Source organism: Columba livia, chromosome 4 (assembly GCF_036013475.1).
Source record: "Columba livia isolate bColLiv1 breed racing homer chromosome 4, bColLiv1.pat.W.v2, whole genome shotgun sequence".
Lineage (NCBI taxonomy): Eukaryota > Metazoa > Chordata > Aves > Columbiformes > Columbidae > Columba > Columba livia.
In genome coordinates, this window is record NC_088605.1 from 25,461,197 (window position 1) to 25,473,423 (window position 12,227).

The 12,227-nt window shown below is 40.1% G+C and overlaps 1 protein-coding gene across 14 annotated transcripts in view; it reads left to right on the forward strand.

The window, feature by feature from the left end:
* Nucleotides 1–12,227, forward strand: part of LIMCH1 (LIM and calponin homology domains 1) — a 180,961-nt gene that overhangs the window by 96,881 nt on the left and 71,853 nt on the right. For 13 of the 14 annotated variants that reach the window (XM_065060771.1, XM_065060768.1, XM_065060769.1 and 10 more), the window contains exons 4-5: nucleotides 7,805–7,911; nucleotides 11,200–11,230. In XM_065060771.1, the coding sequence (XP_064916843.1) occupies nucleotides 7,805–7,911; nucleotides 11,200–11,230 (138 nt within the window). Of the gene's footprint in view, nucleotides 1–1,893; nucleotides 2,084–7,804; nucleotides 7,912–11,199; nucleotides 11,231–12,227 lie in introns of those variants that run through there. The other variant, XM_065060775.1, reaches the window with a different exon arrangement.

The window sequence follows — 12,227 nt, forward strand, 5'->3', positions numbered from 1 at the left end:
TGGAAAGGAAATGCTGTCCTCCTCCTTGGCCATATCATGGCTGTTACTGTAGAATATGGCTCTAGACAGGCAACCGCTCTCAAAGATTGGGTGACATCTGACATCTGTCTGGAAATGCTTTGGGCTTTTTTCCCTTCCTGCCTACGTTCTGTGTTTATTGCTGTAAACAAAGCCATCTTACTCTGGGTGTATCTTGGGCTCGGCAAATCTGAGGGAATGCACATCATCTGATTGCTTTGTCCCCCAAAGATGAGGTTGTTGACTGAGCCCCGATTTGTTTAAGTGTTTTATATGTGCCTTCAGGGATAATGACCTGATGCAGCAAGGAGAAATATCAAGACCTATTTAAGTAGTGAAGTCATAGGGTCAGTGTTGTGCTCATGCTGTGTGCACCCCTCCTAGCCCCCTGTGATTTGCTTTTGCCTGTCGAGTGGAAGGCTGCTCTTGCTCATGTTCTTTCCTATGGTCCCCTCCCATTATTTTTTTCTCTCTTTCTCTGTTATCCTTCTCCTTTGCTGTTCACAGTGTCTCTTCCCTCCTTTTACATCATACCATATGCAGGGATTTTAAGCTCATTTTAAGAGTTTGCAGAAATCATCCATTTTATACCAACCATGAAATTTTCCCTACCTGCCCAGGACCTGCAGTGCCATTTTATATTCTGAGCTCCTTGCATTTGCCTTTCATTATACACAATATGGCCACTCCTGTTTGGGGATTTTAGTTACAGTCATCATACAAATGATAGTAATACACCGCATCACATAAAAATCTTATAAATATGGTTGAAATTTTTTACAGAGTAAAAAATTCAAAGAGCAAATAATCTGATAGTAAATGACAAATTTAGGAAAATGTCAAAGACAATTTCTTGAGTAGTGCTGCTGTTGTTCTGATTTTCTCAAAGAATTTCAGGCTTTTAATTTTAAACATTGTACTTTTTGATATCTGGAGGAGAAGTGGACTCACGATTTGATTTACTTAACACATTCCAATTATTTTTGGCTCATTTTTTAGAGACCCCCATCAGTTCTCATGGTGTGGTTTTGAGGTCGTTGGGTGGGTTTTTTTTCTGCTTATTTTCAGTTTATTAATGTAGATTGAATGTGCTTCTGTTTTATGAGACGAATGATTGGAACTATTAGCAAAAGATTTTGCTGGATGCCAAAAATGCTACAAGCAGCTCTCAGGTTTTATACTACCAAAGTAGCCTAAAGTAGTGGCACCAAAGTCGTCTGCTATCTTCTTGCTGTAGGCAATTCCAATTTTCTGATCTAGTAAGCCTGTTTGGAAGCAGCAGGATCTAAACACCTTGGTAGGAATTTGGCACTTCCAGCTAGATCTTCAGGGTCTGGTACTGAACATCTTCTGGCAGTCTTAGATATTACCTGAAGATCACTTAGTACCACGTTTGGGGTTTCTGGTACGTATTGTGTAGTTGCAGTATGCTGCCAAGTGACCTGTTTTAAGGTGCTTTTTTGCCTTTTTGTTAAGGGAGTGGGGCTGTTGTTTGAGGAGATGCATCTTTTCCTTCTTGATCACCCCAAAATAATAGAAAAAAAAAACAACAAACAACCCGGCTTTCTTTGTAAAGACAGCCTTCACCTTCTTCTCTGCTGAGCGTTTAAAGGTCCTGCTGGTGCCGCGGCAATCCGGGTCCGTCTCCTGCTATTGTGCAGCTCTTTCTCCGGAGGGGTTCAGCTTCACCTCCTGCCAGCCTGGGTGATCCCAGCCGCTTTCATCAAACCATCTCGGTATCAATTCCGGGACGTATTTTTTGGCTCCGGCGCTCACACGGTTCCGCACCCGGCCGCCGTTGCCCTCCTCTGCCCTTCTGCTGCTCGCTGCCGGGTGCTGGGCAGCGCTGCTCGGGGGCGGGAGCGGGTTCGGCAGCCGCGGGGCAGCCGGGGCCGATCGCCGTGTGCCGGGCGGTGTTCGGGTCCCGGGGGTGCCGGGGGGGTGGAGCTGGGGGCTGGCAGCCCCCCCCACGGCAGCTGCGCGGCTCCCGGCCGGCGGGTGTTCCCGCCGCTCCGCGGGTTTGTTGCGCTTCGGGAGGCGAGGATCGGGTCAGACGGACCGACTGGTAAGTCCTGCGTTCCCTCCCTGGTCCCGGGCTCCCTCTCCTGCTGTTGTTCCCCATGTAGCCTTTAATTGTCATTAGGTGAGGCTGTATTGTGCCAGAATCCTGCTGGGGTGTGTGCAGCCTGGTCTTCCCTCACTGCTCTGGTGGGGCTTGCCCTCAGTTTTGGGGTGCTGTCAGCCAGCATCTTCTGGAGAATAAGCATCTGAAGTGTCTAATTTAATGTGTCCTGACAACAATCCAAGTCCTTCCAAATCTCTGCCACGGAAAACAATGTTTTGTGAAGTGTAGTTTTACTGTATATACAGTAAAGCGTATTGTATAAACAGTAAAATATCTGTAGAAAAATATCTATAGTAAATAATATACCTATAGTAAAATATATACAGTAAATTATATTGGATAAAGAGTAAAACATATGTGTGTGTGTATACATACATACATATATATATATATATGAAAAACTGCTAGACTTTCTCATAAAAGTTCTTCCCTGGTGAACTCGAACGGAATATTTCAAGTTTTCCTTTCCATCTGCTTCTGAATCAGTCAAGATCCATTGCTTATATATAAATAAATTATCATCACTAATTATTCACATAGAATGGAAAAATGAGGGAATTAGGAAGAAATGTTGAGAGTAAACAAAAGGCTTTTAATAGTCTGTATTGGAAATCGCTCAGAAAAGCAGTTTGAAAAAAAATATATATATATATTTAGAAATCTTGCAATTTATTCTGGAACAGGGAAAATTTCAGCATTCCAGAAATGAAAAAGGCCACCTGTTTGTCTGCAGCTGTCCTGCAAAACAGCATAGTGCTACTGGCAACTAATAATATCTCCAACTCGCAGAAGTGGCATGCGGTTGGAATTTTATTTGGCATTCTGTGCAGACGTTCAGCTTGCCTTGCCTTTGTTTTCCCTGAGTTTATCTGTATATCTCATCCAGGCCATGTAGTAGCACATCTGACAAATGATGGTTCCACAGTGATAAGCTTCAAGTCCTGTTTGCGGCATGGATACAGTGAGAATATTTTGTATACTATTGTGGCAGATGAAAGGAATGGAAGTGGGCCAAATTCAAGCTGTTTGTCATTGCATGTGATCAGCAGATCCTATGGAGAGAATTTGCCTGCTGTGAATATTTGATTCTCGCTAGCTTGAACTGTCTTGTGTGTTGGCAATGCTACTGTGTGAATTTGCAGTGGCTTTCCAGGGTGTCTGTCCTGCACAACTGCCAGTTTCTGTGGGTTTTTTACAAGGTTCAGGATTTAGTGCTACAGTTCATGTGTAAGGAAAACGACTTAAGGCTATACAGTGAACATAACACACAGGTGATCAGTCTTTTTAAAAGAGAGAAAAAAAAAATATTACAAGTGAGCAGCGTGATATTTTTCGCCCCTTCTACCTTAATGGGGGTTTAACTCTTCTGCATCCCATTCTCTCTTCATTACCTCAAAGTGGTTGTGCTGGCAAAGTGATGTCTTAAAGGTGAGTCTGGCAGGTTACACACCAGAAAAGATGAAAAGGTGATGGTGTTGAAATGCAGTTGTGAGAGCAGGAGCAGCTTTACAGTCCCTTCTTTCCCGTGCATCCTTCTGACTAATTTCTCAGGGAGTCAGTGCCCTTGCACCCCTGTTTGTCTGTCCCTGCTTCTTCTTGGTCCTCCTTGCTGGTTTGTGGATGGCTTTGCCTGAGAGTTTGTAATGCTTTTTGTGTTTGTTGGTGGGGGTTTTGTGTGTTTGTTTGTTTCGTTCTGAAATTCAGTATGTAAAAACATTTACATTACTAATTTTTGCATCTCTAATACTTACAAATAAATGACGTTGCTCATATAGTGCTGATCTAACAGTTCCTGTCAGAACTGCACTTAGGCAAGCACAAAAGGATTGGGGTTTAACCTATCAGGGTATCCTGTGCTTGTGGCCTCTGTCACCACACTGAAGTGTTCGACTTCTGTGAGCAGCCTGTTTAGAGTTCATGTCATTTTATAGAGAAAACATAGATAAAAATGTATAGATATCTATTGATTTCTAGAGATAAAATTTTTTAGACAAAAAATAGATAAAATTTGCAAAAGAAATTTTAACTGTAATCTGTAAGCTCACTCTTCCTCTGGGTGTATGAAGGAAAAAACCCAGAAGAAAATTTTTGACTTAATAGTGGTGTGGACTGAACCAAGAGGAGGCAGCAGGATCCAGTTGCAGGTCTTCTGGGGTTGTAGGAAGTGACACACTGACCAAGTGACCCGTCCTCCATCTACTCCAGCTCTGCAACTGCAGCAAGTGATGGCTGAGAAAAAGGCAATATAATCTCCATTTAACGTATTGAGGAAATTGTGTATTGGTGCCTGGTACAGGCTTGCCAGAAGGACTGAATTCTGCCCGTGTGTCTTTAGACGCCACTGTAGAAGACACTACTCGGTGAGCTGAGGCACGGCAGCTGGCCGCCCTGCGATCCTGGCCGTTGCAGGGTGACCCATTTGCATGACCTATATATCTCTGCCAAGCTGTAAGGAGCTGAACATGCATGTTGAGTGTTTTCACTCTCTTGTTTTATATACATAGCTGCTTGTAAACTTTTTTTTTCCCCCTTTATTAGTTTCTTCAACAGCAACAAAAAAGTGGCACTTTAGGTGACTACAAAAAATTAGTAGTTACAGTGAACACATATGGAACTATAATTTCTCTTAAACAGTGTAAGCAAAATTTTCTGAGAAGTGAAGAAACTAAGACTTGGCCAATGCAAGGCATAGTAATCCTGAGTGAAAGCTTTCCTGGTAGCTGGGTGCTAATGGTAAGACTCCTTACTCCTTTTAGTGGCTTAGGAGTGTGGTTCTCCAGTGGCTTCATAGAATTAACAAACACAAATTTCAAATACACTGGAGCAAACCAGGAAAAGGTTAGTTTTGCAGTAGCATGAGATACATTTTGGCTTGGAGATAGGCAGCCTAGGCAGGTTTACCTGGATATGTGTCACATGAAAACAATTTGTTTGTTGTTTGGGTGTTTGTTTTGTTTTTTTTTTTAATACTTTTAAACAAATTGCCAAATTTAGGACCATTGGAAATTGTTGACGAAAGTAAAAACTTCTTTCAGTGCTCACTGATTGCATCTAGTTGGCATGTGTGGTTACTCATACCCATACCAGATACCAGCTTTCTGAGGAATTGTTTGGGTGATGGTGTTAGTGACTGTTGGCAAACATTTTTATGATGACCATCAAAATAAAAGCATGTCTGAAAACAGGCATAGAGTGATGACACTGTTTTTCTTGAGAAGCGGGCATTTGTTCATCAACAGAAGAACTGATTTTCCAAACTACATGGCTGCCAAATAGCTGATATTTTTGTTACTGCTTATCATAACTTGGATATGAACTTTTAACATAAAGATAGGTGCAATTATTTATTCCCAGAGTTCCCCCTCCTTTGATTGTTTTCTAAACCTATTAGGTTACTCTGGCCTGTGTATTTTTGTTAGGAAATATTGTTAGGGACTTTTTTTAAAAAAAATGTTTTTGCATTTTTATTAGATTTACACATTGTTCCACCCACTATTTAGAAGAGACCAGAACTGTCCTCCATCAAAGGCTAAACACAAGAGTTATTCACATTGCAGTTGGAAAAATTATAATGCAAACAGTAAGCCAGATGGGGAATTTTACAAGCAACTTTTCATGTCATGAATGATGCTGTCTTTCTGGGTTATGAGCTCTCTGCTCTCTTGACTGCTGTTCCTTTCCCCCTGGCTCCCATCCAGAGCTGTTAAGTTTCAGACAGGGAAGAAAGGGAGATTTGGACTCCTCTAAATTTCCAAGTCTGTATTTTTTTGTGACGTGGCTGGTGACAGCAAGCTTTGTGTGCAAGAGTATTGGCATGCAGAGAGCCACAGTGATTAGCATGCTGATTGCTGTGCCCCAGCAGAACAAACAGGGCTACTCTGCTGAGCTGTGGCTGTGCCACCCAAAAAAAAAGCCTGGGAGCAGATGTTGTGGGGCCATCCCTGCTCGCGAATCCAGCTCTGTCTCACAGCCTGGGCAAGAGCCGAACATGGCCCAGGCTCCTCTGCCTCCCAGGTTCTATAAAAATTGAGGACGCTGCCTCACATTCTGGTTCTCCTCCTCTCTAACTCTTCACATGGCAGCTCACTTCCAGTTTGAAGTTTCATATGAGAGGCCTCAGAGAATAGCAAGCTGTACGATATACATATATCAAGCTGTACATTATACATACAGGAAGTGATCATTCCCCCTGTATTTGGCACTGTTGTGGCCACACTTTGAATACTGTGCTCAGTTTTGAGCCCCTCACTACAAGAAAGACATTGAGGTGCTGCAGGAAGTCCAAAGACTCTGGTGAGAGGGGCCTGGAGCACAAGTCGTTTGAGGGAACCAGGCCTGTTTAGCCGGGAGAAAAGGAGACTGAGGGGAGACCTTATTGCTGTCTACAACTACCTGAAAGGAGGTTGTAGCATGGAGGGTGTTGGTCTCTTCTCCCAAGTAACAAGCAACAAGACAAGAGGAAATGGCCTTGAGTTTTTCCAGGGGAGGTTTAGATTATGAGGCAAAATTTCTTCACTGAAAGGGTTTTCAGGTAGTGGAACAGGCTGCCCAGGGAAGTAGGAGAGTCACCAGCCACGGAGGTGTTTAAAAGACACATAGATGTGGTGCTTAGGGACGTGGTTTAGTGTTCAGCTTGACAGTGCTAGGTTAATGGTTGGACTTGGTGATCTTAAAGGTCTTCTCCAACCTGAACAATTCTACCTTTACTTATCCACACATCTACCATTGCAGTTGCTGATCTAGCAACGTATCTATCTAAAATCTTGTTCTGTACTGACCTTCAAGATTCCTCTGTCTAAGATAGATTCACTGGTTCTGTAAAAAGCGGGCAGTTTATGTGCATATGTGTAAGTATAAAACATACGTTAGAGGTATATGCACACATACAGATTTAATCCCCTTGGTGCAAACCAATGTGTTGTCACTCTTATTTGGTTTGAAAGTATCATATCAGTTTGTGTTTAATCTCCCTTAGTTATTGATTTCTATTTTTTAGACTCTGAAAAGTGTAAATCCTCCATTAAAAGTGTTACAAATTTGATGTCGTTTCTTCTTACAGACAGTGGTCACCTAAAGTGCAGCTTCAAGTGTTTCTTTGGGGTGAAGGCACCTACCTCTTTTCCCAGTGGCTTCTGACTGGTTAATGTTGGAGAGGCAAGGGACTGGTTGTGTTAACTAGGAGTAACTGGGCTTGTTCGTATCACCATGCAAAATGTTTTCTGAAAAAAATGCCAACTTACATGGTGGTGGCCTCTTTCACATCTACCCTTCCTGTTCCATTCAGAAATCCAGCCTTTTCTGACCTGTAACATGCAGAAGTTGTGTTGGCAGCCTACAGCAGTAGGTGGGGAAGTTAGCGGGGCTTTTTCAGTTAAAGAAGTTGCCAACATCTGGGTTTGGAAGAAGAAAAGTCAACAAGCTTGTTGCAGTTACATGTTTAAAATAAAAATAAATAAAAAGGGAAAAAGTTTTGTTTCATATTTCTCTGCTTTTCAAACAAAACATGTACTGACTTCTTAAATTATGTGACTGGAAATATCTTTGTTTTTTCATTTAACTAATGATAGAACTATTTGAGCTGTTACTGAGAGGTTGGTTTGATCAGATTGTTTTTCTCAATAGGGAGAGTTTAAAGTATTTTCTCTTTTTGCTTTGTTTCAGGATAACATCATCTTATTCTTAAGAGGCTGCAAAGAGCTGGGACTTAAAGAATCTCAGCTTTTTGATCCTGGCGATCTGCAGGACACATCAAACAGAGTAACCATCAAGTAAGTACAACAGCAGTTCACGATTAGCATGTTACACCCTCAGATGCATGTGGTGCAATAGTAAATATTTAAGGATGAGCAAAAACTCTATAGAACTGTCACTTGTGTAAAACAAATAGGAAGCTGAGGTTTGGGAAACCTTCAGTGCTGGGAAGAATACATTGTTCCCTTCAACAGGCTTTCTCTAGGGGCTGTTATTTTTCCCAGAGAGATCAACCACAGCTCTTTAAAAATACTGGTTTAGTTAAGTAATGAGATTCTGTGGGACTTAGGGGTTTTCCTGAGTCTGAATTGATGGCATTCTTTTTTGTCTGCCCAACTAATGAACTATGTAGGCTGGGGAAAAAAAACCCACAACTCTGTTATTTCAGATTAAACTGTTCTGAAGATGTATTATAGGATATTTATAGGCCTCTCAGACTCTACAAGGTGCAGACATGAGCACAGTCTGTTTATTTTCTAGCAAGAACTAAGTTGGGACACGATATTTGGGCTCAGGACATCTGTGTGGACTGGCAGTGCCACAGTTTAGATAGTTTTTTCATCAAAGTCACACACCTACTACCACACAAATTACCACATGCATATTAAGAGATTCTCCTTTCTAATAACTAATTCATGTTTTAGGGGATGGTGAAGTGATTTTTTAAAGAAATCTCCTTTTAATCAACAGCTTTTTAGCCATTGTATGTGCACATCCCTCACTGCTAAGAGGTGCTTAGACTCCAATGCATGTATTTTCAGCATTTCACCTCACAAAGTGATTTAAAATATAGATGTGAAACTGGCACAGAAAGAATTACTAACTTGCAAAGGTCACACAGAGCAGGCTTGGATCAAAGTCCTTATAGTCATAGACTGAAGTCTTAAATAGGAACTGTTGTCCCTTTCAGGCGAGGCTTTGTCATCATCGACTAGAGCAACAGAAGCAGTGAAACTGTATTTTTCTCTCATTTATATTAATGGTGATCAAGCTCCCCCAAAAGCAAGAGCACCCAAACTTTCATAAAATTAACAAAATTTGTAATTGGTGCTTTTTAGAAGTTTTTCTGTAATTTTTAGGTCTGTCATGTGTAGTATTAAAAAGTTATTGCTCTACAGACAAGCAAATACTGCTGAGTTGATTGAATGACTTTGTTTCATTTGGCCAAAAAGATCACTAATGAAATCCTGTTCAGACATATCCAGTTTAGAAAAGTATATGGAAACAATTTACTGAATTTCAGCAGCATTCTATTTTCTTTTCCCTTCTGGCAGTGGAAGCTGGGCAAATTTTCATGGTGTTAAAGCACTGTCTGGGAAAATTCAAAGGTTCTGAAAATCGAATTTGTGACTTTCCTTCTTTTAAGGAATAGTTTCCCGCTTTTTGCTCCTTTCCAGGTTTTTTGTTCTAATATGAGATTCTTCTCACCTGTATCTACCAGTGATAGGGGCTATGTAACGCATTTCTTCTAAATCTCATAGCATTTCAATGAAAGAGGTTCTTCATGACCTCCTGTAAAATCATGATGATTAGTGGCTGGAGATAGTTGCAAAACAAGCCCTGATCTCCATATGAAACCCTAACCTTCATATAAAATCCATTGAAAAATGGGTCTTTCTGATAAGAAGCTTGATCTTTCAGGATTGAGGGTGGTGGAGCACCTCAGGGGAGGCAGGTTGAGAGGCTGAGACTAGCATGGAGCTCCAGGGAGAGCTGTCCAGCACATGAGCAACTTCACCAGGAGTGATGAACTCTGCAGAGCTGGCCTGGCCCTCTGCTGAATATGATGCTAGATAGACGTGAAGCGTCTCATTGGCATGGATATTTTTTCCCTGTCAACTCTTCAGAGAAAGCAGCTGTGGAAATGAGCCAAATGTTTTCCTACCACTGTCCAAGTTCATGCTGAGCAACTGAGTTGAGGTGTACAAGCCAAGTCCATGACTGTTGTAGAGAAATATGTTCAAGACAGTCTTCTGCTAGCTAGTTCCCAAACATGAAAGTTATTTTTTTTTTCCTCTTTGAAGACTTTTGGGTTATATTTTAAACGTGGTAAAAATGGTATTTGTTCTATGGTAAAGGATGAATATGACATTATTGCATATAATTAAGATAATGACATATAAACCAATTTTTTTCATATAGGTGTTAACTGAAGTATGCATTTGATATATTTCTTTTGGATCACCGAGCTTATAAAAGTTATGAGCTAATGCTGTAAAGAATTTCTTCCTGACTTGTTAAACAAGACTCTTTTCCACTGCTATTTTATTAATTACAAAAAAACAGGACTTTATTGTTTTTCTTATTATGTAGGTATTGGTGGATAAAATTTTGGCTTTAAAAAGATGTTATCAAAATATTTTCATTTAGCATTGCCTATATTTAGACTTTTGTTGTTCTCACAGATTTAAGTATATTTAGTTTTGGTTTTTGTCAGGTAACCTTTAATGCTGGAGTGGACTTACAGTTATAGTAGAAGGCAATTCTGTTATAAGTAATCAGGAGAGAATCTTGTCTAAATCTGAAGTAGTCTTATTTATTTTTCAGCATCTAAATTTACTCCATTATTTTTTAATGGTTTCTTTACTTAATTTTGAAACATTGTTTATGTTTGTGCAAACTTTGTGCTTTGTTATTTCTAACATAAATCTTCCACCCTTTGATGAACACTGGTGAAAAAATAGATCGAGAAGGCAGCCAATGTTCAGTATCAGTGCTCATGTATACATTAAAAAATACAGTTCAGTTGTAAGGATCTTTGTTGCTTCACCTATCTACTTTGTTATTTGTGATGCTTGTTTCCACAGAAGCACCTGCTCTGTTTCTTTAACATTTGGTGATTTCCTCAGTCTCCTATGCATATAGAGGTGCTTCCAGAGTCTGTACGGGTTGCATGATTTATCACAGAGCAGAATCTGACTGTTGGCTTACTGCAAAAAGCATTTTAACAGTGAGGACTTTGGTCTTCTTTTTTGAAGAAAACAGCAATATTGTTTAAAGGAAATATTTTTGGCACCGTCCTACTTTGCTGTGGGACCATTACAAACACATTTGCTTTTTGTACTTCCAGAATTCTAATTTAATGATTGAAGTAATGGTGACAAAATACTCCCACGCTATGAATAAATTAATGTGTGAACTACATCTTCTTAGCTTTCATGTGTTTCCAGCCATCAGAAGAATTCTGCAGGCTTGTTAGGGAAAACATTTTCTGCTGCACACACCCTCTTGGAAAGTGCCTGCTTTCTGATGATTTTTTTTTCTCTTTTTCTTCTTTTTTTATCTTTGTGTGTGTGTGCAACCAGGAACATTGACTATAGCAGGAAGCTGAAAAATGTAAGTACATGATTTAGAGGTTTTTGGGTCTTTTTGTCTGGTTAATCCTGTATTTGGCCTAAGCAAGAATTATGACAGTAAAAACTGAGTACAGATGAGTATTCCTGAAAAGTTCTTCTGAACATGAACCTGACCAGGTTCTACTGCAAACTTTGATGGAGCTGCTGTGGCAAAGCAGCCTTATGAGAAAAATAAAATGGAGAACGTTTGTCTCTACTTCAATAAGGGATAAATAATGTAATCTCTGTGCTGTCCATTGTGGTTTTCACCAGGAATGGTCTGACTCACCTGTGGTGCAACACTTTTGCAGCTTTTTGTGAATATATAGGCATAAAGTAAAATTGCACAGAGTATTTTAAATGAAGCAAAATGATCATTAGATCTGGATGCAGGTCTTTACTGTCAGATTTGCTAGCTTTCTGCTTGTTAGGCTAATTCCATTTAACTTTAATTTCTTGTTGTGATTTAAACTAATAGCAATGATAATGGATCCTGTTAAGTAGAAAAGAAAATGGCAAAACTTTGCTGGTTTCAGAGTTGGTTATTACTCTAAAGCCTAGCAAGCCATTTGTCCTTAGTCTGCTGTAAATTGCTATAAATTCATGTTATATTTGGTTCACATCCCTGTAGACTGCTAGAAAACGCCAAGACTTTTTCCTAGTAACTTTGGAAGCCAGCAACTTCAGGTAAAAAAGTAAATTAGAACAAAACAAACAAACAAAAACCAAAACAAACTCAAATCAACCAAACAAAAACCAACCTAAAAAAACCCCAAATTATTTCATCCTGTCTTTTCCATCATCATTAGAGTAAAATGTTCTGCATCCAGCACACAAAGTTCTATGGGAGGGAGTTCAGCTTTGGCATTTTACCGCCATTGTGGGCACTGGCTAAATACTTTTGTACACATGTATTCTTTTAAAGGTAAAGTTTCAAAAGTATTCTCCATAATGTACTTGTAGGCAATATATGCTTTCCAGGTGCATGATCATGCAAC